Below are 27,883 nucleotides of genomic sequence, written 5' to 3'. Positions count from 1 at the left end.
TTGAAATTGTCAACCAAAGGTTACAGCAACATGTAGTACCGTCATATTTGTAAATGTGCCAAACAACAAACAATAGCTTCTTAATATTCCACACTTGATCACTTGATCACACTGAGAGAATATACTCTCCCATAGACAATGAAGATACCGAAAAATAATCTCCAACTCCCCTAGGCAATGAAGATACTAACACACTTGATCACAATGAAAGAATAAAAAGAATTAGCAAGCAAGAAGATTTTTTAAGAAGCAAGAAGATATATTCTCCAGATAGGGGATTGGCATTGATGAAATGACTTTACAGATACAAGAGTTAATTTCTCCCCGAAATTTCTTCTCCATTTACCAAAAAAGCTAGTTATTTGACAAATGTGTGTTGTCCCTTCTGCATATTTTATCTATTGTGTAGAAACAGATGAACATAAATTTCTAAGCTAATACATAAAAGAATTAGCTGGTGTAGATCTGTTCAGGAGTGATCTCTGCTGTTTTGTCCTTATTGGTGACTTCCTTCCGCCTTGGTAAGAAAAACAGCAAAGAAGTGTAGGACTGTGCAGTTGAAAGTAGTACAGCTAGATAGTCAAGTTTGTAGCTGAATTGAATCTACTGTCAGGATGATACGAATATTAATGGCTAAGGGTGGAACCATTTGAATTTTAGTTGAGCTAAAGTGGCGGGAAAAGTAGTTAGCAGTTTTATTTCAAATTCTGTAATTCCTTTTGCTGTATTCAAATTCCAGCACTTATAAATAGTGCACAGCGTTTGTAATTCACACAATTATTATGTTATAAGAAAATCCGAGTTCTTCTCACTCTCCTCTCTCTATCTCTGTTTTATTCTCTTCTCCTGAACCTCTTTTCTCTTCTTTTTGTTACTGTTTCATTGGTTTATCAGCTGATACTCTACAATTGAGTATCAATTGGTATCATAGTTTGGTAGACGATGGGCCCACGACGAGCTGTTGACGTTGTGACGGGTAATCAACCCATGGATTTGCAGGAGCAGTACGAGGATCTAACAGCTCAACAGCTAGATCTGCGAGCAGAATTAGTACAAAAACAGCAAGAATTAAGAGATGATTTGGACAAACACCATGGTGAATTTCTGCACATGGTGAGTGCTCTCAAATATTCCTTTGATGGCCGGCAATTGAATCAACAATCAAAGGATAGTGCATCTACATCAGCTGCTAAGGACAAAATGCTCCAGTCAAGTCAGGGTATTCTAGGTCCAAATTCTTACTGTGTTAATGCTAATCGAAATCATAACCTGGTTTTCCCTCGCTTCAATGGAGAGAATTTGAAGACGTGGTTGTATAGGATCGGTCAGTACTTTGCTGAGGATGAAACTCCTCTCAATCAGAGAGTGAGATTAGTTGCTATGAACTTGGATGATGATGCCCTAGTTTGGCATCAGTCCTATCTGAAATGTAGAAATTTACCTACACTACCTGCTTGGGATGAATATATCTCAGAATTAATTGAAACATTTGGTGAAGAATTTGCTGATCCTATGCTAGAACTCAAGCAATTAAGGCAAATTGGTACTGTGAAGGAATTCTAGTTTGCATTTGATAGGTTGCTAGCACAGTGTAGTTTAACTGTTGAACAAGCCATTTCCTATTTCCTGGGAGGTTTGAAGGAAGAGTTGGTCCACTCTATTAAGATGCATGAACCTAAATCACTGTCCAAAACTTAAAGGTGAGCTAGGTTAGCAGAAGCAACATTAGCCGCTAATGCTAGAGCCTTAAAGCAGGCCTCATCTGGGGGATACTGTTCAGCTAGGAAGCCTGTGTATGACAGTCCAGGTCTCAAGAGTCACCAATATCACCAACCTACACATCCACCTAGACTGACTTCACCTGCTAATTCTACCTCTATTGTTCCTAAAACAAGGAGAACTATCTCTCCTGCTGAGATGCAACGTAGGAGAGCTCAAGGTCTTTGTTACTTCTGTGATGATAAGTTTTCTCGTGGGCATAAGTGCACCCTTCCAAAGCAAATGTTTGTGTTAGAATTGGAGGTTCCTGAGAGTGAACTTACTGATAGTGGTAATAACAACAGTGAGACTGATTCACCAAGTGAGGAGTGGTCATCTCATGGAAGTGAGCAGCCTTTCATCTCCTTGTGTGCTATAACAGTAATTCAAGGTGCTCAAACCATCCATGTTACTGGTTATAGTGACAAGAGGCCTACCCAAATTTTATTGGATGGAGGTAGCACACATAACTTCATTGGCTCTGAATCAGCCAAGAGGTTGGGATGCACTGTGATTCCAACTAAGGTGGGATACGTCAGCTTAGGTAACAACACAATGGAAGCCACTTCTGGTGTAGTTGGGAATTTCCAATGGATGTTAGAAGGTACAGCCTGTGAATCTGACTTGATTGTATTTCTAGTTGGGAAGTATGATTTAGTCCTGGGTGCCTTATGGATGAGAACTCTAGGTCCAGTGACTATGGATTATTCTGCCCTTACCATGACCTATAACTATTTGGGTAAACAGCATATCTTGAAGGATGTTCCTGATGCTTGCAGACTATCAAGCCCAAAGGCTGTTTCAAGTCTAATAGGGAAGAGGTGGAACTCCTCATGCTGCATGTCATGGTCGACCAACCACAACCTATTAAGTTGAATGCACTCTACCTTTCCAAAGATGAGGCAGTACCATAGCCTCTTCATGATCTTCGCAGCACTTACATGGCAGTATTTTCTGAACCAACTACCCTGCCTCCTCAATGAGGTGTCTTCGATCACAGGGTTCCATTGCAATCTGGGTCTAAACCAGTCAACATTCGACCTTATAGGTATTCTTCTATGAACAAGGACATTATTGAGAAGTTAGTGAAAGAAATGTTGCAGCATGGGGTGATCCAATACAGTAACAATCCATTCTCATCACTTGTGGTAGTGGTGGGAAAAAAGAATGGTACATGGCGATTGTGTGTGGACTATAGAGAACTAAACCAACGCACAGTCAAGGACAAGTTTCATATCCCCATTATAGATAACTTACTTAATGAACTAACTGGTGCCACCATCTTTTCTAAAATTGACCTTAGGTCTGGGTATCACCAGATCAGAATGGTGCATGAGGATGTTCCTAAGACTGCCTTCACGACTCACATGGGCCACTATGAATATTTGGTCATGCCATTTGGCACCCTCTACATTTCAGTGTTTGATGAACCACTTGTTATATCCTTTCCTGAGAAGATTTGTGTTGGTCTTTTTTGATGACATCTTGGTCTACAGCTTGACTTTAGTAGACCATGTTGAGCCTTTACAACAGGTATTTGAGGTTATGGTGCAACACAGGTTATTGGTTAAGAGGTCCAAGTGTGTGTTTGGTGCTCCTAATATTGAATACTTGGGGCATTTTATTTCTGCTCAAGGTGTGTCCACTGATCCAAAAAAGATAGCTGCAGTGCAGCAGTGGCCTACCCCAACTACTGTCAAACAATTGAGAGGCTTCTTGGGATTAGCTGGCTATGCTGGCTATTACAGGAAGTTTATCAAGGGCTATAGACTTATTAGCAGACCCTTGACTGAGTTGCTAAGGAAAGATAACTTCCATTGGACTGTCTCTGCTGATCAAACATTTGCTGAGCTCAAGAAAGCCCTCACTTCTGCCCCAGTATTGGCCTTGCCAAACTATTCTTTGCCTTTTATAGTCAAAACTGATGCAAGTGGTGCTAGTATTGGTGTTGTCTTAATGCAATCTGATCACCCTATAGCTTTCATTAGCAAAGGCCTTGCACCTAGACATGTTGCTCTTTCTGTCTATGAAAGAGAACTCTTAGCTTTGGCGTTTGCTGTCACCAAGTGGTCTCACTACTTGCTAAGTTAGCATTTTATTGTGAGAATTGATCAAAAGGCCCTAAAGTACCTCTTAGAGCAGAAACTTCACACTTACTCTCAGATCAGGTGGTTGGCCAAACTTCTTTCCTTTGACTTTGAAGTTCAGTACAAAAGGGGAAAAGAAAACATAGCTGCTGATTGATTATCTAGAGTTCAAGGTGCTGAACTCATGTCCTTATGAGTTCTGTGCAGGCTGATCTTTGGAAGGAAATTCAGGATAGCCGGTATGCAGATCCTGAGCTTGCTAACCTCATTGCTTCTCTCCAACACACTCCTGGATTGGCAATGATGCTGCTCTGAGAACTAAGATTCTCACACTTTGGCATTCTTCTCTTGCTAGGGGGCATCCTGGCATTGATGTTACTACAAGGAAGCTTCTCTCTAATTTCTATTGGAAGGGTATTCGAAATGACTGATGTTTAGCTTAAAGTATAGATATTTATATGTATATCGCCTCATATTTTACTTTTGTTTCGTGGATTTAGGATGTAAAATGTGTTGAGTTATATTAATTTGAGGTGCTTTTATGTGTAGGAATGATCTGGAAGCAATCAATTGGGGGCGAAAGGTGCGAGATTAGAGCCAGCGCTAGGCGCCATCCCTGGCGCTGATGATTTGCACACACTGCCTCTGGCGCCACAGGTAGCGTGGGGCGCTGCCTCTTGCGTCACTTTTCCTTTTTTCTCCCGTTTTGGCTCTAATCTTGCATCTTTCGCTCCCAGTTGCTCCCGGATCATTTCTACACATAAAAACACCTCAAATTAATATAAATCAACACATTTTACATCCTAAATCCACGAAACAAAAGTAAAACATGAGGCGATATACATATAAATATATATACTTTAAGCTAAACATCAACACCCCACACTTAGACTCTTGCTCGTCCTCGAGCAATGAGACTATCAAATATACCCTCAACTACCTACAAATCTCAACTATAGAGGAGCACTTCAACTTTTAACCATACACTCTCCCCTTGACCATGAGCAATACCGGCAATCAAGCACGAACATACAAAATTTCACATTCTTCCCGTTTAAGCATGCTCAAGTATAACATTTCAATTCCATCCATTCCAACAACCTATTTCTAACCACTCAACCTCAAAAGCCGACTTGTAACTACTAAGAACCCTCAACTCGAGTACTCACCCAACAAGAAAGTTTACAACATTACCAATCATTCATGAGATCATGTGCCCTCACCAACAAACAAAAGAGTGAATATAGACTAGTCCACACATTCAAATATGCTTTTGAATATAAATTAAGGACATAACACAATTGAACAAAATTCGCTCACTCTCACAAAGAATTCATATGCATCCCGTGGTCGTACCATAAGCTTGCCCGTAGTGTACATCTCTACTAATCTAAGCTAGCCAAATCTAGGATCAATTAGGACTTTAAGGTTGTAATGTAGGCTAAGGGACGGGTGTGATACATTTAGGAATAGTGACTAACCCTCCTAAGCACTTTAATACACTACACTCACAATTCGAGAACATATTCTTCTCAACCAATTCACTTGCCACAAACCATATGGAACATAACCCTTACTTTCATTAAGCATTGCTATACTCTCACTAGCACAAATTAATAAGAATTGGAGGTGTGTATTTTTCTACATACTTTGACTATCACTTGTTTTTCTCTTTTCTTGCAATTTTGCTTTTTCTTTCTCTTTTTTTTTTCTTTTCTTCACACACTCCATACATTAAAGTTCATCAGCTAGTGACTTTTGATTTCAACTTTAGTGCACCGACGGGCCCTTCCATGGTTCCACTCAAGAGCTACTCCCCAAATCTCTCACTTTACTTCTTTTATTCACTAAGTGCCTTAAGAGGTAAAGGTTCAACAATCTCAATTAAGAACAAAATAGGGGTATGGCTTGTAATATGTGTGCCAAAAGAAAAGTCTATAGGCTCAAAGGGGTTAGCAACGGAAAATTTTATTTTTGTGTGACAAGCACATCTATGATCAAACAAGGAACGCCTATGTCATCTCCTAGATTAGCACAACTTACAATTTCGCTTCGATTAACACACGAGGCAAGTTCTAGACTGCACAGGATAACACAGAAAATCACAAATCCTCACACACACATTGCACATGACTCAATCACGACGGTTTTATTCAACTCTCAAGTCAAGCAAGCACACATAATTGAGAAAAATTAAGCAATATTGCACTATGTGGCATACAAGTCGAACAACTGAGAAAAAGCGTCACAAAATAGGCTATTTACTTTACTTAGACGTTAGAATTCAAACCAAATACACGGGAAGATAGAATGCATGTCATAGCCTAATGTGCCAGCATCAACAATGTCAATAAGTATTCCAGAGCAACTCAGCTTCTTCCTAAACTACTCCTAAAAAAAAATTAAGTACCCGGTTCGAGCTACACCCTTGGAAAAGAATCGGCGCCCAAAGAAAAACCAAGGGATACTACCTAACTATCCTTAAAAAAATATCTTTCTGGTGTTTTTAATCGGACTTTATCCCTCGAGAAAACTGTCCAAAAGATCCATCATCGGGAAAAGTTCAAGCTTTTTCTATTTTTATATTTTCTAAAGCAAACTAAAACTAGACTAAGTAAAACTAATAAAAGAAACATATTAAACTAATGAAAGAAACAAATTGATACAAGATATACCAATACATCACAAGTAGTATTCCTCCCACCCAACACTTAGTCTATGCATAGTCCTCGATTCATATAAAAATGTAAAACAAAGTAGGGTGAAAAGAAAAACTTCCTGTCAGTTGGAGTCCTCCTCCTCAGCGTGCCATCTATCAGCAGTTCCGGCCACATCATCATCAGGTCCTAGAGGTACCAAAGCCAGGGCCCCGTAACATAATTACCAACCTCGTCCTCCGTGTTTGAGCCCTTGATAGTGTTTGCGTCCTCCGACGAGTGAACGAGGCTGCCAGGTGCAATCCCCAACATCTCCTTGGACGAGCTCGACAAGTCATTGCGTAAATGCATACGCTCCTCATCTGAAATACGAGCCCTGCTCATGAGTAAATTCAAAGAGTTATAGAGGTACCTGTTGACATTCTCGTCTCGTTCGTTCCTTGCTGCCTGAGTGAGCTTCGACGACGTCTCCAACAATGATGTGATGTCCAATAACCCTGTAGGAGCCTCCACCACTTCATCATATCCTGGATACTCTGGCGCCTCCCGGGAGAGCATATATTGTGTGAGTAAGTTGCCGAAGAAGAACCTCTTAATCTGCCACCCAAATCTCGTGCGGGCCATCTCATCGAGCATAATCTCACCCACATTAATGGGTCTGGCAGTCATCAAAAAGAATATGACACATTATAGCTCGAGTGCAGTCACTATTGTGCTCCATTGGCATGAGTCTGACTTGCACAAAATTCTGCCACACCTTGGCAGTCTTGTTGAAATCAGAGCGAACCATCGAAAGGTGAATATCGCCTTGCTTCCTAGTCCACTTAGCATTTGAATCCACGCTACAAAGAGTGTGACATATCAATGTGTATTTTGGGCTTCTATTTGAATCGACGCCACAAAAAGTGTGACATATCAATGTGTATTTTGGGCTTTTGACAAATTTCTAGAGCCTCCTCGGGTCAGCATTCTCAACCCCTAAAAACTCACATAAGGCCTGCCTATCTAATGGCATGTTCTCCCCACGTACATGTGACATAAAAAAATTGTAATTCCAGTTGGCGTACAATTCCCGAACCATGCTCAAATTTGTATGTCCGGGGTATTCTATGAGTTTGTCCATGTTTAATGCGAGCAATTTGAGGTGTTTTTATGTATAAGAATGATCTGGGAGCAATTGGGGGCGAAAGGTTCGAGATTAGAGCCAAAACGGGCGAAAAAAAGGAAAAGTGACATTTTTAGCACCACATACAGCGCCCCATGCTACATGTGGCGCCAGAGGCAGTGTGGGCTGGGCGCTGGTGACGGAATTTTTGTCCAACTTTGCTCGGTACAAGATTATTTCGGCCCTAGACCTACCCAACAAGTATAAAAGCAAGACTAAACTTATTTTTAGGGGAGGCCACTTTGAAGAGGATTTACACACGGGAAACATTCGGGAGCAAGAATATCTCAGATTTCTTCCTCTTTTCTTAGTACTTTCAATTATCCAACACTTATGAATTTGTTTGATACTATCATGAGTGGCTAAAAACCCATAGTTCTGGGGTTGTGATTTAGCCATGAATATTGTTGTTCAACGTTGACTTAACCTTGATTTCAATTCACTAATATATGGTTGTTTCTTCAATTCTATGATTAATTGCTTAATTGTCTGGCCAGCAGTTAGGTTCTATTTACTATCTATGCTATGCTTGGGAAAGCCATGTTTAGATTAGAGAAGAATTCAAGAGAGCACGATCTTAACTCTTAGGGGGTAGATTTGTGGTTAGGATAGGAATATACCTAGTCACCGTGCTTAATTAAATATCGTAATCTTAATGCGTTCTTAATAGATTGACTCCATAGGAATATAGGTGTTAATCTATTTTGAATAGGCGAGTAGTACTTCGGGAGAAGGCTATGAGAGCAATTACCGATTAATTAGCAACAATGAGTGAATTGTATGAAAGGGAGAGTGAACTAGAACTCAATAGGATTGGTGAATCGATCACAACCCTGGAATATTTGTCTCTATTGAATACATAACAATCATTTTACTGCTTGATAATTTAGTTACTACTTAGAATTATAGTTTAGTATAATCACATTCTTGAACTCGAATTTGGCTTGACTGAATAACAATCTTGGTGAATTTAGTGGGTAGTTGATACAAGTCTCCGTGGGTTCGACACTCGACTTATCATTTTATTATTTATTTATTCATTTATTTTTATTTTTTATGGGCAGTATGTCTCCGAGATGGGGATAAATGTCAAAGCTTTGGAACGAAACTTCCCAGATGTCCTTGGCCGGTTGCGCGCATTAAACATGGACAAACTCATAGGATGCCCCGGGCATACAAATTTGAGCATGGTTCGGGAATTGTACGCCAACTGGAATTATAAATTGTCTATGTCACATGTACGTGGGAAGGACATGCCATTGGATAGGCGGGCCTTATGTGAGTTTTAGGGGTTGAGAATGCTGACCCGAGGAGGCTCCAGAACTTTGTCAGAACAAAATACATATTGATATGTCACTCTCCGTGGCGTGGATTCAAATGCTAAGTGGACCAAGAAGCAAGGCGATATTCACCTTTCGATGGTTCGCTCTGATTTTAACAAGACTGCCAAGGTGTGGCAGAATTTTGTGCAAGCCAAACTCATGCCAGTGGAGCACGAGATTTGGGTGGCAGATTAAGAGGTTCTTCTTCGGCAAATTACTCACACAATATATGCTCTCCCAGGAGGCGCCAGGGTATCCAGGATGATAAAGTGGTGGAGGCTCCTACAGGGCTATTGGACATCACATCATTGTTGGAGACGTCATCGAAGCTCACTCAAGCAGCAAGGAACGAACGAGACAAGAACTTAAACAGGTACCTCTATAACTCTTTGAATTTACTCATGAGCAAGGCTGGTATTTCAGACGAGGAGCGTATGAATTTACGCAATGACTTGTCGAGCTCATCCAAGGAGATGTTGGGGATTGCACCTGGCAACCCCGTTCACTCGTCGGAGGACGCAAACACTATCAAGGGCTCAGACACGGAGGACGAGGTTGGTAATGATGTTACGGGGCCCCTGGTTTTGGTGCCTCTAGGACCTGATGATGATGTGGACGGAGTTGCTGATGGATGGCACGCTGAAGAGGAGGACTCCGACTGACAGGGAGTTTTTCTTTTCACCCTACTCTGTTTTACATTTTTATATGCATCGAAGACTATGCATAGACTAAGTGTGGGGTGGGAGGAATACTACTTGTGATGTAGTTTGTATATCTTGTATCAATTTGTTTCTTTCATTAGTTTTAATATGTTTATTTTATTAGTTTTACTTAGTCAGTTTTAGTTTAGTTTGTTTTAGAAAAGAAAAAAATAACAACAACAACCCAGTAAAATCCCACAAATGGGGTCAAAAGAAAAAAATATAAAAATACAAAAAAATAGAAAAAGCTTGGACTTTTCCCGATGATGGATCTTTTGGACAACTTTCTTGAGGGATAAAGTCCGATTAAAAACACCAATGACATTGTGAATTTCATTCACAAGTGTACTATCTTTCAGAGAAACAAGTACGATATTGTTGCTTCTCCTGGCCTTTTGCAGCCTCTACCTATCCCTGCTCTTCCTTGGACTTACATTAATATGGACTTCATTGAGGGCTTACCTAAGTCTAAAGGGAAGTCACTCAGTTGGGTAATCATTGATCGGCTAACCAAACATGCTCACTTCCTTGCCTTATCTCACCCCTACACAGCCCAATCTTAAGTCCCTAATTTCTTAGATAACATTTTCAAGCTTCATGGTTATGGTTTCCCAGCTACAATCACAAGTGATTGGGACCCCATCTTTATCAGCACCTTCTAGAAGGAATTCCTTACTGCTCAGGGTGTTACTTTACAAACTTCCAGTACTTATCACCCACAAACAGATGATCAGAGGTGCTTAATCGTTGCTTAGAGACATACCTACGCTGCTTCTGCACAGATTCACCTGCAGACTGGTCACTCTGCCATTCAAACCTCCCCTTTTGAACTCTTATATGGGTACCCTCCTCCTCTTCATCTTCCATATTTACAAGGTGATTCTGCTTCTACTTCTATTGAAGAGGTTGCACTGCTTCGCGAATTCAAACTTCAGCTAGCCAAATTCCACCTTACTCGAGACCAACAAAGAATGCAAGCCCATGCTAATGCCCATAGGTCTGATAAACAGTTCAAAGTGGGGGATTGGGTCTTCATCAAACTCCAACCTTATAGACAGTCCACACTCTCTCCCTTCCCTTATCACAAGCTCACTTTGAGATACTTTAGTCCCTACCCTATTGTTGAAAAGATAGGTGCAGTAGCCTATAAACTCCTCCTTCCTCCTGAGATCTTATTGCATCCTACATTTCATGTGTGTCAACTGAAATTTTGTTATCAAATTCCTTCCACCATTATTCACCCTCCTGTTGTTAATCTAGCCAGCCAATATTGCCCCTCTCCCGAAGCTGTTCTTGATCGCAGATTAGTTAAACGAGGTAATAGGGTTGTAGCTTAGTGCTTGATTAAATGGACAGGCTTAGATTCTTCTTATGCAACCTGGGAGTTGGCCTCTGCTTTGAAAGCTCGATTTCCTTCCTTCACCCTTGAGGACAAGGGTGTTGTTCATCCGGGGGTATTGATACGAATATTAGTGGCTAAGGGTGGAACCATTTGAATTTTAGTTGATCTAAAGTGGCGGGAAAAATAGTTAGCAGTTTTATTTCAAATTCTGTAATTCCTTTTGTTGTATTTCAAATTCCAACACTTATAAATAGAGCATAGCATTTGTAATTCACACAATTATCATGTTATAAGAAAATCTGAGTTCTTCTCACTCTCCTTTCTCTCTATCTCTATTTCATTCTCTTCTCTTGTACCTCTTTTCTCTTCTTTTTGTTACTGTTTCATTGGTTTATCAACTGATACTCTACAATTGAGTATCACCGGATGATTGTGACCACCAAGTATCTGAAGACGAAAATCATTCAGACAAACTGGAGTAAGAATTTGTTTTAAGAATACTTTATCTGTGCTGGATAGTGTTGATTGTCACTTGACCTTTGCTTACTATACCTACAGAGTAACCAAAGCTGAGACAAGATACTACCTCTAGGATCTAGAAGAACTTCACTAGGTCCAATAGCCCTTTAGGAGGAATACTATCATGAACAATACATGACAAACCGAAGAACCAAAAACCTAATCTACAAGCATTCAAGAAAAAAACAAAAACAACTATGGAGAAACGTAATGATTTAGCCTCTTTGATAGCAATGAGATATAAGCCAACAATAACTTTGAGCTAAAAAAAAAACAGACTAGAAACAACATATCAGTAAATTTGGTAAAACTCACAAAATGCTCTATTGGCTTCTACTTTTGATGTATATATCATACACCTCGGGCATCTCATCCTTGAAAGGCAGCACATATCTTTTTAAGAACTTTGACTCGGAACATATCACAGCGGTATAAAGGTTCAGACTACAATTTTTCGGCTCCTTTTGGCTGAGTAGCTTCAAAACATTATGTCTAGGCAGAACCCTTTTCTCCAAGCTACATGTCAAAAACGTGGGATGAGAAGCCAGGTAATGAGACTCATATCCAATTTCCTTCATTAAAAAATTCAATGCATTTCTGATCTTAGCTTCGGATTTTGTCAAACATTGAGGACATGTTTGGACCAATGTAAAAATATCCGAGTCAGACCACCCGAAGCTCCTGAAGATTTCTAATCTCTTTTTCACCGTCGATTCGTCAAGCCATGCAAGTGCATAAACCCCATGTATGAACATGTTGCAATCGCGAGAAAGAAAGAAAGTTTTTTCTACTCGATCCACTAAGTCTTTGAGGCGCTCTGCCTTTTGAGTCAAAATTCTAGGATTCCAAAGCATAAGCTTCTCTATATCAACAATTGAAAATCCAAGATTTTGCAGCAATGATATATTGGGTGGCATTACTTCATGAAATGCATAACTAAAAAATACATTAGGATGTCTCTTAATGATATTAGCAACAAAATCATCATTAAATAATAGGGTGTGAAGATAATCAACATTTTGTCTGATAGCACACCCTACCCTAGTGCTGAAATAACATCCACTGTTTGTGATGATTTTGGCAAGGTCATCCGACCCACATAACCCAACTTCTTTAAGAGCTTCAATTTTGGGCTTAAGGTATTTATCTACATCGCAAAGCAGTAATGTGGGGACTGAAGAAACAGCTTTTTTGATATGGGTCTTGTCTAAACCGATTTGTTCCAAGAAATTGAGCACAGAATTAGGGTTGTAATATCTGGGTCTCAAGCGACTTACCTTGCCACTTGTAGAAAGGGCTTCTTGTAGGGAGAAGCCAAGTGATTTCACCAGCGTTTCTACTAAGAAATTGGTGTCGGAAGTTGCGGCAGCAGCTGTTGAGTAAAAGACATGAAATCTGAAGGGATAAACGTGAAGGAGATGCTTAACGCCATTGTTGAGAAACCCAGACATCCCAACAACCAAAGTTTAGAGTTGATAAATACAGAATCCTCTATTAGCTATGATTTGATTTGGATAAGATTTGCATTAGGATCTTTTTAATTCTCATGTCTTCCATTTCAATTCTCATTCTCATGCCAAAATTGCTCAAGCGCTAAATATTCTTCAAATGCTCCCAACATTTGGCTTATTTCTGCTACGTTGACTTAGCGTCAAACTTAATTTATTTTACGCAGAAGGGCTAAAAATATATTCTAAATGTTTTACTGTCCACCTATTGATCCAAAACTATCCGTAACATTATCTTTAGTTCTAAAACTACCCGCAATTAACGGAATCATCTGTGGTCCCATCTTTTAATGTGCTATCACGATGTGATTGGGACACGTGATCAATTGGTCCATACCAATTACACCCCGCCCCATTTTTCACCTGTACCATTGTTTGACCCGCTTTATTATCTAATAATTATTATTTTTTGCTTTTTTCCTCTCTTTCTTCCTCATTGACTAGACGGGATTACACAAAAATCACAAACCAAAAATCTCGCCAGAAACCACACGTAAATTGACTCCTTGAACCCCAACTCAAAAAATTATCGATTGGTGGTGCAGAAAGTTGATTTTCAGATCTGATTTTGAAGAAAGTCGAGGCGTTTGGCCTTGGTGGTGGTGCATTTTTTTAGTAGTGTGGTGGGTGTTTTGCTGGAGGAAACTGACTAGCTTTCGTGATGGTTATGGAGTTGCTTTAATGGTTGTTTTTGAGGGTTTTAGAAGACTGAGATCTTAAGGAAAATGGGTGGCTTAGATGGCCTAAACGAGATGGTGTTTTGGAGTTGCTGCACAGTGGCGTCCAACTGCATTTTTAGGGCTCCTCCAGAATTTTTTCTGTGATTTCGCGGTTGTTATTAGGTAAAAAAGGTTTGTTTTTAGGGCTAATTTTTGAGTAGGAGGAAAGGGTAGGGTGATGGCTTTAGGATAGGAAGAATTCCAGCGGGGTGGTGGTGGGTGGTAGTTTGTGAAGTGAAAAATGAGAGGAGTGAATTGAAAATAATAAAGAAGGAGAGTGGATTGACCTTTTTTTTATTTTCTTTCAAAGCTGGAAGAAGAAGAAGTTGGGGGGGGGGGATGGGTGATAAGGAAGAAAAAGGAAAAAGAAATTGAGCAGGTCAAACAAATGGGGCGGAAAAAAAAATAAAGCGGGTTTACGATACCCATATTGATGAAGTGAAATTAAGAGCGACATGGCCTAATAAAATGCTGCCAACACATTAAAATTCGGCCCCACATCTGATGTCGTTAAATCGAGGGTATTTTTAGCAATAGAAATAACGGTGGGGATATTTTTGGACCAATAGGTGAACGGAACGCGCGATAGTAAACCATTTAAAATACGATAGGGGTACTTTTAGCCCTTTTCCGTTTATTTTATTTAAATTCCATGCTGGTCTAATCCAATTAAATAAATAGAAAAGGATCAAAATTGTCCCTGAACTATTGGTCAGAGCTAAATATACTCTCTATCCATCTATTAATTTTAAAAATACACCTTAAAAATATCCGATTTTCTAACTTATATTTGATGCAAGCACTAATTCGTTTGCCCGAAATTAATAGAATAATATTGGTCAGTGACTGACCTCATTAGTTATTGGAAATCCGATCCTTCACAAGAAATAAGAAACAAATTATGCATATTCATTACTCCTAATTGTCAATATTTATTTCTTGTGGATAATCTCAATTTGATGCCAACATTTTTCCTACAATGCTAGCTTTCATCGCTTTGTTCTTTCATGAAAATTGAAACTACCAAAACCTTATTTTATTTCTAATTAGAAGACCTATGAAAGAATCATGACATTAAGCATACTTCTATTTATTATGATATTTAGTTGCTTCCGTTTATAACATATTGTAATTCTATGATTTCTCCGTATGTATATAGATCTACCTATATATTCACAATATTTTGTTATATTGTTGGTAAAGGATTACAAACAAAATGAAGAAAAAAAATTAGTTTCTTTCTTCGTGATTCTTATATATTGGGGAAAAAAAAAACTAAGGTAGATTTGTTTAAGGTGAAAAAGGGTTTATGGTGGTTTGGGAATTTTTTCAGGTGGGTAAAATTATTGGGCCATTTTGAATCGATAGGTGAACGGAAGGTATATTTAGCCCCGATCAATAGTTCAGGGACAATTTTGGACTTTTTTTATTTATTTAATTGGACTGCACCAGTAATAAAATGACATGTGAAATTTAAATAAAAGTTTTTTGAATTCAGATTGATTGTTAGTCCGGGAAGAAATGAACGGAGGTGGACAGAGGATATGTTTAGCCCTTGGCCAATAGTTCAGGGGCAGTTTTGGCCCTTTCCGTTTAATTTACAGACAGTTACCGTTAGAATCAACGTCTCACGCCCAATCAGAATCACAATGCACAGAAGTCGAACCATGAAATGGAAAGAACAGACCATGAGTAGGAGTGGCTTTAAGATATCTCCAATTCTGCTTTACAGCAGCCCATGATGAATAGTAGGGTAATGCATATATTGGCTAACTTTATTAACTGAGTAAGCGGTCGTTTGGCAGGAGTTATTAGAAAAAATAATGCAAGCATTAACTCTATGCATTACTAATACCTTGTTTGGTATATTTTTTCAACCTGTGTATAACTAATACTTGTATTAATTTTACATCATATTTGGTATTATCCTATGTATAAGTAATGCATAGAAAACCATGGCATTAGTAATACCAAGGCCATTAATGCATGCATTAGTATGGTTAAAGACAAAATTATCCTTAAAGTCCTTTAAAGCTAAAAAATATGGAGGGCATTTTTGTAAACAATTATTTTTATTAAAAATTATGCAATGCATTATAATTTTAATTCACCACACCAAACAGTAGATAAGAAATAATATCTACATAACTAATGCATGCTTGCATTACTAATACACTGTATTCCGCACTATTCTTTTACACCCTACCAAACGACCCCTAAGAGATATCGGGTAAAGGCAAGGTATTGCAACCCACCAACAATGCTACGAAATAAAGACGCACTATCGAGTTGTTCACTATCGCCCAACGCTAATTTTTCTTGTCGGCGAAGAAGGAGTAGAGATATCGCTACAGTTCATCATGCCACTACGACACAACAACTCTTTAATGTATTTGGACTGATAGACCAGTACGTAGACCATTTATTATAGCAACATAATTGAGAGAAGGAGCCGAATGGTGGTGGGCTTAACCACGGGACAAAAGGTGTCAGAAATGCCCAGGATGTGAGAAGAGTTGAGAACCAAGTGGCGAACGGGTGCGTAACTGGTTATAACCTTTTGCAACCAAGCGAGCCCTGTAACGCTCCACTGATCCGTCTGCAAGGAGCTTAGTCTTAAAGAGACAACCAACCACATTCTGAGACAGCACAGGAGAAACCAAGCGCCAAGTACCATTGGAGAGCAATGCATTATATCAGCAAAAATCACATCACGCCAGTGAGGAGATTTAGCAGCTTGGAGATAAATAGTAAGCTCCGGCATAGTTAAAGCAGCAAAGGACTGAATATGTTTCGGCTTAAGATTACACGTTTGAGTACGAGTGACCATAGGGTGAACTCATGGGCGCGGAGACGGAGCACGTTCCACAGAAGAGGAACTGATAGCTTCATGAGCATCCAACTCAACAGAAGACCCAAGACCCATGCCATTTAAACTCGGTATAGACATAGGAGAAGACACAGAATTACCAGGTAATGTGAAAGTAAATGCTGGAGTGGACAGTGAAGCGAGGACTGTTAGTGTCTAAGGTGGGAAGCCAGATGATGCAGTAGCCACAGATAGTATAGAAACTGTGATTATGAGAGGTAAATCAGTCGATGTCGATGGCGATGGAGAGGGCGTCACACCGCTTTGTGCCTGAAAAGGGAAAATAGATTCGTCAAATAGAACATGGCGTGAGACAAAAATTTATCAGAGGATGGATCATAGCATTTCTAACCATTGTGAGTCCTACTATAACCCAAGAAAGCACATGGTTTCGACCGAGGCTCTAATGTATTTTTTATGTAAGGACGTAGCCAAGGGAAACATAACAACCAAACACACGAAGTAAATTATAGTAAGGCTTGGTGTTAATCAAAAAGTCAAAGGGCGATAAATGATGCAAACAAGGCGTGGGAAGACAATTAATGATGTAGACGGCAGTCTCAAAGGCATTAGACCAGAAGCGAGTAGGAACAGATGCATAATGCAAGAGTGCTCGGCTTATTTCAGTAACATGGCAATGCTTTCACTCGGCACAACCAGCTTGTTGAGGTGTGTGCGGGTATGAAATACATAGGGTAATGCCAGGAGTTCTTAAATACGAAGTTAAAGCTTGGAATTCACCACTCCAATCAGCTTGTAAAGTGGTTAAAAGCAGAACTCCAACATCAAAGTCATCACCAAGTACCTGTTCACTTAAGATAGACCAAAAGGGTGGTGAGGAAGTGGGCAGACACAAAAATCATCTGCCAGAGAATCAGAAGACAAGATCAAATTAGACGCCTAAGTTAGCGTTTCCAGAAACCTCAACATAAGTAGCTTCATCTACACCAATCCATAGATTTCCTACCCAATCTCGTCAAGTACATGCTCGATTCTTACACTGATTTCCTCATTGCCCCCTCACGGAACAGAAACAGAGAAAAAGAAAACCAGTGAGCATGGAACATGGAAGGCAAAGAGCTTGAGTCTATAGAGCAAAGAAATATCCAGACGATGGTCGACTTTCAACTCACGATGATTTCTCCAGATATTGTTTAAAATAAGCTTTTTTTTCTTTTTTCTTTTGTATACTTCTGGTTCAAGAACTCGAGAACCAAAAAGGACCTTGCATCTGCGTAAAACAGACAACTCCTCCAAAGAAGTCCCATCTCCTTCTATGAGAAAAGTGCGGATAAATGAAGCTGGCATTGAGTATCCAGATTGAAATAGGCATGTGTACATTGATGTTGAAAATGTTCCAAACCATTACACCAGTAGCATTTAAAATCCTATTGACACGTTCAGCACCAAGGAATCTTCGAAGATGGGGTAAATGCTGATTATTTATGTAAAGAAGCTGCTTTTAGAGCCTACAATGCTGATTAAATTAAGCATTTGGAAACATATTTTCCGCATATATTTTTACAAAAAAGCTTTAAATTTCACTTCTTAACCAACTCTTCTTCAGCTATGTGTACTCTTATTAGTTCCTATCTTCTTGGAGTTTCGAGTTACAAAAACCATAGTATAGTATTTCTTTTATGCTAACAAGCATCCTCCTTTGGGACCGAGATGCAGTAGCAGTTGTTGTTGTTGCTGTAACAAGCATTCTCCCCTTCACCCGAGGGGGTCAAAAGATGAAAGACAGTGAAAGACAATGAAGGAAATTTAGCAGCAACACTATCCACTGATAAAAGAGAGACTTGCAAATCATCCCAAGAAAGAATATATCATTTGAATTGAGTGCTGCACGTTATGGCTTTAGCAGCACCAAACTCATAACGACCGAAAGGTGGAAATTTCAGCTACAACCAGGAAATTATCTTGATAGAGATATAAATTTATAAATCCACATAAAAAAGGGCAGCCCCACTAAGCTCCCGCTATGTGCGGGGTCCGGAGAAGGGTCTATTTTACGCAGTCTTACCCTGCATTTCTGCATTTATAAATCCACATAATAGAAGGTAAAACTGTCTTCATTCTCCACTTAGGAAAACAGCATCAAATGGCAAATAAGAATCTATTTGTCAACAGAATCTCTCCTAAGCTATGAAAGGTGAACCAGCTAACATTTCCAAGAAGAGATTTTCTTGAGAACAACATTATCCACAAAGTGGTTTCCTCGACGCATTCTATTATCTTCTACTATTCATGTATAACTCATATAGCTCAGGCATCTCATCTGTATAAGGCAGCACATAATTATTTAAAAATTTTGATTCAGGCACCGTCAGAGCACTATAAAGAATTAGGCTACTCTTTGCTAGCTTCTTCTGGTCAAGAAGTTTCAAGATTTCATGCCTAGGCAATACCCTCTTCTCCAAGCTGAATGTTAAGAGAGCGGGGCGAGAAGCCAGGTAACCGGCTCCGTACCCAAGCTCCTTCATGAAAAAATTCAATCCTTTACCAAGCCTAGCCTCTGATAAGGTCAAGCATAAAGGAAGTTTCTTCACCAGTGTAAGAATATCCAAATCGGACCACCCAAATCTCCTGAAAGTTCGTAATTTCATCTCCAAACACGATTCCCCAAGGGATGCAGTAACCATAAATCCATAGATAAACATGTTGGAGTCGCGAGGAATGTGTAAATTCCTTTCAACTCGATTCACTGCATTCTCAAGCCACTTAGTCTTTTTAAGAAGAAGAATCCTTGGATCTCGTACAATAAGCTTCTCAATATCCGTACCTGAAAACCCAAGATTTCGCAGGAAAGCTACATTTGGTGACATTACTTTAGGGGCATTATACCAAAGGATTTTAGAGTCTTTCTTAATGGCTTTAGCAAGAGAATCATCACTACCTAACAGTTGTCGGAGATAATTAATATTGCGTCTGATTGTATTTTCAAGACTTGAAAACAAGAAATCCCCAGTTTTTGAGAGGACTTTAGCTATGTCGGACCCAGATAAGCCAAGTTCTTGAAGAACTTTAATTTTGGGTTTAAGGGTTTTGTCAACATCAGAAAACAGCAAACTAGGGGTGGCACAAACAAGGGTTTTGATGTGGGTCTTGTCCAAACCAATTTGTTGGAAGAAATTTATGACTAATTGAGGCTTGTTGTTTCCAGGTTTCAAGAATGTTACCTTGGCGCTAGTAGAAATAGCTTTTTCTGTGGAGAAACCAAGTGAGTTCACTAGCATTTCCGCCAACAAATTGTTGCGGGGAGCTGCTGCAGCAGCTGCAGCTGTGGAGTAGAAAAGTTGAAACCTGAAACGATACATTGAAATTTCACCCGTGAAGATCCAAGGGGGAAATATGGCGACTGTTGCTTTTTCTCTTCAACTTTTTAAATTTCAAAGAGTCTTCCTTGGGTTTTTATCCCAATCTTCATTTGTGTTTTTGGGGTTCAAAATGTCTTTTTACCATAATAATGGAGAAATATACAAAAGCCTAATTCATTATGAAGCTTAGATCATTATTTGTTTCCGAAGAGCAATTTTAGTGGGCGTTTGGATATAAGAATTGTAGAATTCCGGAAAAAGTGAAAAAAAAATCAAGTAAAAATAGTATTTAAAAAATAGAGTTGTGTTTGGACATGAATATAATTTTGGGTTGTTTTTTATTTTTTGTGAGTGATCTGTATGAAAATTTTGAAAAACAATTTTTTGGAGTTTTTCAAATTTTCGAAAAATTCCAAAATTCATCTTCAAGTGAAATTTGAAATTTTCATGGCCAAACACTAATTTCAAAAAAAGTAAAAAATATTTCATGGCCAAACAGGCTCTTAATATCATTTGGATATGCGTCGGTCATCTGGGGGGAGCAGATTTTTACTGAATACTGCTTCATTTCTTTCTTTTCTAAGAATATACCCTTCGATCCATAATAAGTGACTTATTAGCTTTTGGGACACCCCATAAGAAAATTCAAACTCCTAGAGAAAAAAGATGTATTTACTAAATTATCCTTAATTAATTATTACCTTGACAAATTGGGATATGTAAATAAGGCAAATTTTAGAAAATAAAAGGGATAATGCATAAAATCCACCCCATCCGATGACCCATTTACCAATTACACACCTTTTCTTTTCGGGGGTCCTATTACCCTCCTGAACTTATTTTTACCATAATTGATTTAACATTATATGCTCAATTAAACCCAACCCCCATCTATAAGACGATCAGTGTATACACGCGCTAATGGGTCCCACCCAATTCCCTTTTATTTTATCAGATCCTCTTTATTCTAAACTAAATTAAACCCATTCATTAATTAAACCCTACCCTATTTCATTATTTCCTTTCATACTCTCCCATTTTCGACGGACGGTCCAAACTAAATTCTCAATCCCCCTCTTCGATTCCTTCCATAAAATCACTCCAATCATAATCACTCCAGTAGCAGCTCCACTTTCTTTTTCCTCTATGAATACTAGTAGCATCTTCCATCAAATTTAAAGACATAAGCTCTCCACAGTATTGTACAGCCACCCAGGGATTTAAAATCCAATTGGGGTGGTGATTTAGCCAAAAATCTTGAAGAATATTTGCTCAAATTTGCTCTGGACAGAAAAAGAAAGAAGCGGCCGCAGCTAAACCTCCCTCTCCTCCTTCCGTTTTCACAGCCCTTTTTCCTCATAAAAGCAGTGTTTCTATTGAGATCGAGTTCAGTTAAAGCTCCGTTTGTTGGTTGCTAGTTCTGTTCGAGTTGCTGGCGAGGTTCCGGCGCCGCTACGTTTTCTGAAAGTAAAATTATTTGCTCAAATTCAAAAGCCTTAATGTTTCTTCTTCAATTTTCCGCCTCTTTTCCATGAGAATGTAAAAATAAAGTGGTTTATTGGCTATATCGTTAGATCAATTCAAGAGTATCTTAATAATTTATTTACTGTGAATTCTCAGTTTCAACTGGTCTCTTTTATTTCATTCTTACATTCCAAATTGACATCCAAAACAACAGATACTGCAGCTTTAAGAAGCTCATATAGTTGTAAAATATATCTTTGAGATGACTGATTTAACATTTGGGACCCGCATTACACGTGGCAATTGAATAGCAGAAGGGCCTTTTAAAATTAGTCCTCACACGCTTGGAAGAGGTGTAGTCACGGTCGGGATTAATTGAGCATATAATGTTAAATCAATTATGGTAAAAATAAGTTTAGGGGAGTAATAGGACCCCCAAAAAGAAGGTGTGTAGTTGGTAAATGGGTTATAGGATATGATGGATTTTATGCATTATCCCAAAATAAAATTAATTCCTTCTTGATTATGTAAAAGAACACTTATTTTGAACCAAAATAAAAAGGCCAAAAGGTCACTTATTATGGACCGAAGGGAGTACAAAGTAGTACTCCCTCCATTTTATTTTGTGTCTCGCGTTGATTGAGCACGTGTTTTAAGAAAAGTAAAGAAGACTTTTGAATTTTATAGTCTTAAACTAAAAATATGGATAATGTACCACAATGCCCTTGAAATTTAGATATGTCACGTGGAATGTTGATGTTAAATAGTAACTAAAGGGAGTGCTCGTCCTCGTCTTCGTCTTTTATTGAGCCACCTCGACCTCGTGACGTCGACCTTTTATAACCAAATCATTGCATCTAGTCAATGACACGTGACAGCCTTCGAAAGCTTTCTTAATGTCGACTAGGTTCACATATAATAATGATAATTTTAGCCCATCAATATCCGCCTATATTATCCATTCAAAAATGGATTGCATACCTGATCCACTAAAAGCGGGTCAAATATGAATCAACCCATATTATCCGCTTAAAAAAAATAGTTGGTACAGACTTGATTGACTTTTTGGAATTGATCCTTTGCAGATTTGCCATCTTCAGCACCTCTGTTATTGAGATTGCAAATTAAAAGGCAAAAGTCAAGCTTCCAATTTGAACTCAAGCAAGCTCAAAAGAACCATACAACAATTTCCCACTTCAACCAAGGGCAAACTTACAGCTTGTTTGGATGGTCGTTACGTATCGTATCGTATTGTTACTTTAAATATGATGTTAAGTTTTGGTTGTTACTTAAATTTTATTGTATCGTATCGTTAAATCCGTCGTTACGTAACGACGAAATGTTACATAAAATGAAATGTGCCACTTTATATAACGATCGCGATTGTTGCTTTTTCTCTTCAACTTTTTTAATTTCAAAGAGTCTTCATTGCGTTTCTATCCCAATCTCCATTTGTGTTTTGGGGGTTCAAAATGTCTTTTTACCATAATAATGGAGAAATATACAGAAGCCTAATTCATTATGAAACTTAGATCATTATTTGTTTCCAAAGAGCAATTTTAGTGGGCGTTTGGATATAAGAACTGTAAAATTCCGGAAAAAGTGGAAAAAAAATTCAAGTGAAAATGGTATTTAAAAATTAGAGTTGTGTTTGGACATGAATATAATTTTGGGTTGTTTTTTATTTTTTGTGAGTGATGTGCGTGAAACTTTTGAAAAATAGTTTTTTGGAGTTTTTCAAATTTTCGAAAAATTCCAAAATTCATGTTCAAGTGAAATTTGAAATTTTTATGGCCAAACACTGATTTCGAAAAAAGTAAAAAATATTTCATGGCCAAACAAGCTCTTAATATCATTTGGATATGCGTCGGTCATCTGGGGGGGGGGGGGAGATTTTTACTGAATACTATTTCTTTTTTTTTTTTTAATTTCTTTTCTAATCCCCCATGTCGAAATATAATAGAGCGCAAATAGGGTAAAAAGTTAAAAACCGTTTTTTGTTTACATATAATTGTTAAATCTCTTTGACATAAGAAAAGCTTTTTTGGTATAGAGATAAAGATGGTTCAATGAGGCATTCTTTTAAATTCTCTTCTCAAAATGCCCGACTGACCGCCACCGTACACAAACCGCTATGACAAAATCATAGCCATTGTAAACTTGAAATTATACACCAAAAGGAGCGTAGGACTGCAATTTTCATTTTTTCAGTTGCAACAGCAAGGACTCAGCAAGTTACATAGAGCTGATTGTGGCCATCTATCAAAGAACTTAAGGCAACCTGCATAACTGTTAAGAGCAGAACTCCTACACCAATAAATGGACATAAATTCATCACCAAGTACAGATACTAAGATCTAGGCACCTGTTGACTTGAGATGGAACAAAAGGGTGGTGAGAAAGAGGGCAGACATAAACGTGAGAGATGACATTGCTATTTATTTCATAGGACAAATTCATATTAAAGTTACATAACTGACATTGCTGTTTTCCAGAAACCTCAATATAAGTAGCTTTCACCTACACCTACCCATTGATTTTCTAGCCCAATCTTCTTCAAGCATATGCTCGCTTCCTATACTGAATGCCTTGAGTGACCCCTCATGGAACGGAAACCGTGAACTAGAACAGATTGGGAGAAGAAAACTATGGAACATGGAAGGCAGAAAGTTGGAGGGTATGGAGTACCCCGACCATGGCCGGCTTTCAACTCAAAGTGACCTGTTTCTCATGACATTGTTAAAATAAACATTAGGCGCATATATTCTAACAACAACAACAACAAAAAGAACAACAACAAACTCAGTGTAGTCTCACAAGTGGGGAACATATATTCTAACAAATAGCTGTTGATTTTCATTCTTAAACCAAAACTACTTCGAGCTATGTGTACAGTCCTTGGTTCCTATCTCTCCTTGACGATACAAAGTACAGAAACCTTACCACCAGTATTTCCTCTATGCTGACAAGCATTCTCCTCCGCCTACAGGGACGAGAATGGAAGAGAGTCATTTGTTTACCCAGTTAGAAATCTAAAGGTTGCTAACAACTTGTAAATTAATAACCATTACGTTCTGCACCTCTAAATCGACCAACCAAAATATAGTCATTCCAGCACACCAATATCATCAACACATGTTGAAAGAAATCTGCAACGAACCAGATATGACTCTTAGCAAGATTTTTCAGAAAGTGAAGAATATGATGAAACCAACCCATCATGAGTATTCGAGTCAAAACTCATCAAAAGACACTACACAGTAAATCAAGAACCAAGAAACACCAAAATGCCGATGAGATTATGGTTACCATCATAAAGGAATGTTCATGCATATCAAAAGAATAGATCTTCTAGTAACGAAATGAATATGTTACTGATGTTACACAAGAAAATGAAGGTCCTGAGGAGTCTTTTGAGAACCTATAACATAGAGGGTCAACTGCATCATGAGGCAATATAATGATTAAAAAAATCCCTATAATCAACTAAGTAAAATTATGAGATATTACTTGGCTGATATGGATTAAGCATAATCTAACATATGCGCAAGATAGCTACTTAAGTAAATAACTGGAGAAGCAAACTCTGAAATAAATTTCTGGGGAAAAACAACAAACAATATAATGAGAGTGCTACATTTTAAGAGTGATAACCTTACAGCAGATTAAAAGATGGCGAGATCATTTATCTATGTGCCATGACATTAGAGGAGATGGAGATCCGAGATCCAATACTAAAGTCAATCAAGTTGCAGTTCTGCAGTAACTAGTGATATTTTTTACTTATTAGTACTTTTTCTTTTACATTACAAGGAGAAAAAAACTATGATAGGGCGCTGGGTTTGAACCAAATATAACAAAGAACTAATAAAGTGACAAACCTAATATTTAGAGAAGTAGTTTCCATCTTATTATAGATTCACGGAAATACTTTAAACAGCTCTCAAATTATACATTTGAAAAGGAAACATTTTAAAAATCAGTTGATCACCTTTTGTTTGTGCAGGTGAAGGGAAGCGCAGCTACTGTGAGACCTTGTAAAATAAAATATGGAGAGTTTTCTCTGTCATAAAACATAAGTTGTTCAATGAACTCTTTCTTTCATCAGAGGAGGTCTAATCTCTTTTTATCTACGGCAGACAAACACCAGCTTCCAATCAATATGGTGCTTTGCTGTTTTTGAGTTAACTAATGCCTTAACGGAACAGTGCATCCAGTGACAGTTTACGCAATGGTATTTAACCAAGTAAAAGATGGAGAGGTGTGAAATAAAATATTTGAAGTTTTCTCAACAAAATAGATGCTCTACAGGTTTATAAAAGACAGCGAACACAGAAAGGTAAGAAAGATGTTTTGAAAACAAGTGCCGTCACAATGAGGAAAAATAAATCTCATTATGTTGAGACTGTTATAGTTGAATATAACTGCTCTTTTTTCTCCCTCTCACTCGTCCTCGGGTGCCTTTTTCCTTCCTCATTTTTCTGTTAAAGTAATAATTTATCCTGCGATCCAAGCTTAACCAGGCTAATGTAAGAGATCTAAAACAATCTCTTCTGAAGTATTTGCTCACCTCCCCTGGTTTATGTATTAGTGTCTTAAGGAGAAATTATACCTCATGATCAATAGTAAACGAGAATTACCCTCATTAAGACATGCATTCAGATCATTGATGTTCCAAACAGCAAAAGGGTTATCACTTTTCTGTTATCAAACCAAAATAGATTACACGATTTGGGAATGATAATGTCCTCAATCACCAGTTTCATCAATGAATGTTGGCACAATAGCAGCCAGAATTACAATTAAAACTAACACTATTCATAAACCAAGAAATCCTTGTATGAGAAAACAATTAACTTACTATCTTAGTTTCGACCTTTGATGTAAAAATCATATACCTCAGGCATCTCATCCCTTAAGGGCAGGACATAATTTTCTAAAAATTCCGACTCAGAACACTTGATAACCGTATAAAAACATGGCACTTTCTTTATCAGTTGCTTCTCCTTTAGAAGTTCCAAGATTTTATTCCTTGGCAAGACCCGCTTCTCAAAACTGAACATTAAGAGTGTGGGATGAGAAGCTATGTAACTAGATTCGTACCCAAGCTCCTCCATGTAAAATTTCAATATATTTCTAAGCTTAACCTCGGACGTAGTCAAACATAAAGGAAGCCTTTGCACCATCGTAATAATATCAGATTCAGACCAGCCAAAACTCCTGAAAATTTCAAGTTTCATTTCCAAATTCGACTTACTAAGCGACGAAAGCATTTCCACTCCATAGAAAAACATCCGAGAATCCCTAGAAATGCAAAAATCCTTTTCCACTCTTTGCACAATATCCTCAAGCCATTCAGTTTTTTGAACAAAAATTCTCGGATTCCTAAGAATAAGCTTTCGAATATCCAAAGTCGAACATCCAAGATTTTGCAGGAATAATATATTAGGTGACATTACCCTCTGGAGAGGATAGCTAAGCAATCCAGGCGTTCTCGTAATAGCCTTAGCTACATAACCATCAGTTCCCAATAATTTCCTAAGATATTCAATACTTGGTTTAATGCCTGTATTCAGGCCTGTTCTGAGAAAAGCCCCACTTCTTGAAAGGACCCTAACTAAATGGGGCCCAGAAAAGCCAAGTTCTTGAAAAACCTTAATTTTGGGTTTAAGGGTTTTGTCCACGTCAGCAAACAACAACCTAGGTGCAGGAGAGACCAACATTTTGATCTGGGCATTGTCTAAACCGATTTGTTTGAAGTAATTAACAACTAATTCAGGTTTGTGGTTATTTCTGGGTTTCAAGCAAGTTACCTTGGAGCTAGCAGAAATAGCTTTTTCTGTGGAGAAACCCAGTGAATTCACCAGAAATTCTGACAGTAAGTTGGGCTCTGCATTTGCTGTAGTTGTTGTGGAACAAAAGAGCTTTAGTCTGATAAAATACAAATGTCTAGTTGCACCATTGTTACCAAGTCCAAACATCTGAATAAAAAAGCTGTTCAGTTTCGGTATTTTGGAAATGCAATTTACCCGTTTATTCCACTGAAATGGAAGAAAATGGAAAGGGGAAAAGGAAAACCCTAATCCTATTTAGCGAAGCCGACGGGAAGGGGAACTGGGGGTGGAGTTCGCGGTTTCTATTTTGTTGGTCAAAGGGTGCTTTTTTTTTTTTCTCAATCCGTTTCAATTTACGTGAACCTGTTTGATTGAGCATGAAATTTAAGAAAAAATGAAGGCTTTTGAAATTTGTGGTCCTAAACAAGTCAAAAAGGAATCCACAATATTTGTGTGGTTATAAAAGCTTCTCATTAAGGATAGAATTGGAAATTTAAGCTAAATCGTTTCCAAATTTAGAAAAAGGTCATTCTTTTTTGAACGAACCAAAAAAGAAATAGGTTCACATAAACTGGAACGGAGGGAGTATATATTAATTAAACATATGCGTACAGAAAT

General features: G+C 38.3%; 3 protein-coding genes across 13 annotated transcripts; 1 reads left to right on the top strand and 2 right to left on the bottom strand.

The window, feature by feature from the left end:
* Positions 1 to 262: 262 nt before the first annotated feature.
* Positions 263 to 20,016, bottom strand: LOC104232197 (uncharacterized). Its single transcript, XM_009785338.2, has 8 exons — positions 18,884 to 20,016; positions 18,296 to 18,433; positions 17,839 to 17,948; positions 16,648 to 16,803; positions 16,453 to 16,560; positions 16,336 to 16,393; positions 11,867 to 13,016; positions 263 to 4,599 (listed from the first exon to the last, which is right to left on the bottom strand). Exons 1-7 carry the CDS (start codon positions 19,965 to 19,967, stop codon positions 11,875 to 11,877), a joined length of 2,796 nt encoding a protein of 931 aa, XP_009783640.2. The 5' UTR covers positions 19,968 to 20,016; the 3' UTR covers positions 263 to 4,599; positions 11,867 to 11,874.
* LOC104232199 (uncharacterized) lies at positions 943 to 9,651 on the top strand. The gene is made up of 5 exons (XM_070168700.1): positions 943 to 1,535; positions 1,710 to 2,579; positions 2,807 to 3,067; positions 3,255 to 3,827; positions 9,231 to 9,651. Exons 1-5 carry the CDS (start codon positions 943 to 945, stop codon positions 9,649 to 9,651), a joined length of 2,718 nt encoding a protein of 905 aa, XP_070024801.1.
* Positions 20,017 to 23,837: 3,821 nt separating the features above from the next.
* Positions 23,838 to 27,573, bottom strand: LOC104232195 (transcription termination factor MTERF5, chloroplastic-like). Of its 11 annotated transcripts, none has more exons than XR_712286.2 (5): positions 26,330 to 27,573; positions 25,423 to 25,494; positions 24,512 to 24,580; positions 24,375 to 24,414; positions 24,067 to 24,152 (listed from the first exon to the last, which is right to left on the bottom strand). XR_712286.2 is itself a non-coding variant. In XM_009785333.2 (4 exons), the coding sequence occupies exons 1-3, from the start codon at positions 27,410 to 27,412 to the stop codon at positions 24,560 to 24,562; spliced, it is 1,176 nt and encodes a 391-aa protein (XP_009783635.1). In that variant the 5' UTR covers positions 27,413 to 27,573; the 3' UTR covers positions 24,324 to 24,414; positions 24,512 to 24,559. The 11 variants fall into 11 exon arrangements, 5 of the variants coding, with proteins under 5 accessions (XP_009783634.1, XP_070026747.1, XP_070026746.1 ...); XR_712287.2 differs by having other exon boundaries at positions 24,101 to 24,152; positions 24,503 to 24,580; XR_712290.2 differs by lacking the exon at positions 25,423 to 25,494 and having other exon boundaries at positions 26,330 to 27,571.
* Positions 27,574 to 27,883: the final 310 nt, after the last annotated feature.

This window comes from Nicotiana sylvestris, chromosome 3, assembly GCF_000393655.2.
Source record: "Nicotiana sylvestris chromosome 3, ASM39365v2, whole genome shotgun sequence".
In the NCBI taxonomy this organism is placed as follows: Eukaryota; Viridiplantae; Streptophyta; class Magnoliopsida; order Solanales; family Solanaceae; genus Nicotiana; species Nicotiana sylvestris.
Note: the sequence above shows the minus strand (reverse complement) of the source record. Positions and strands in the feature narration are given on the sequence as shown.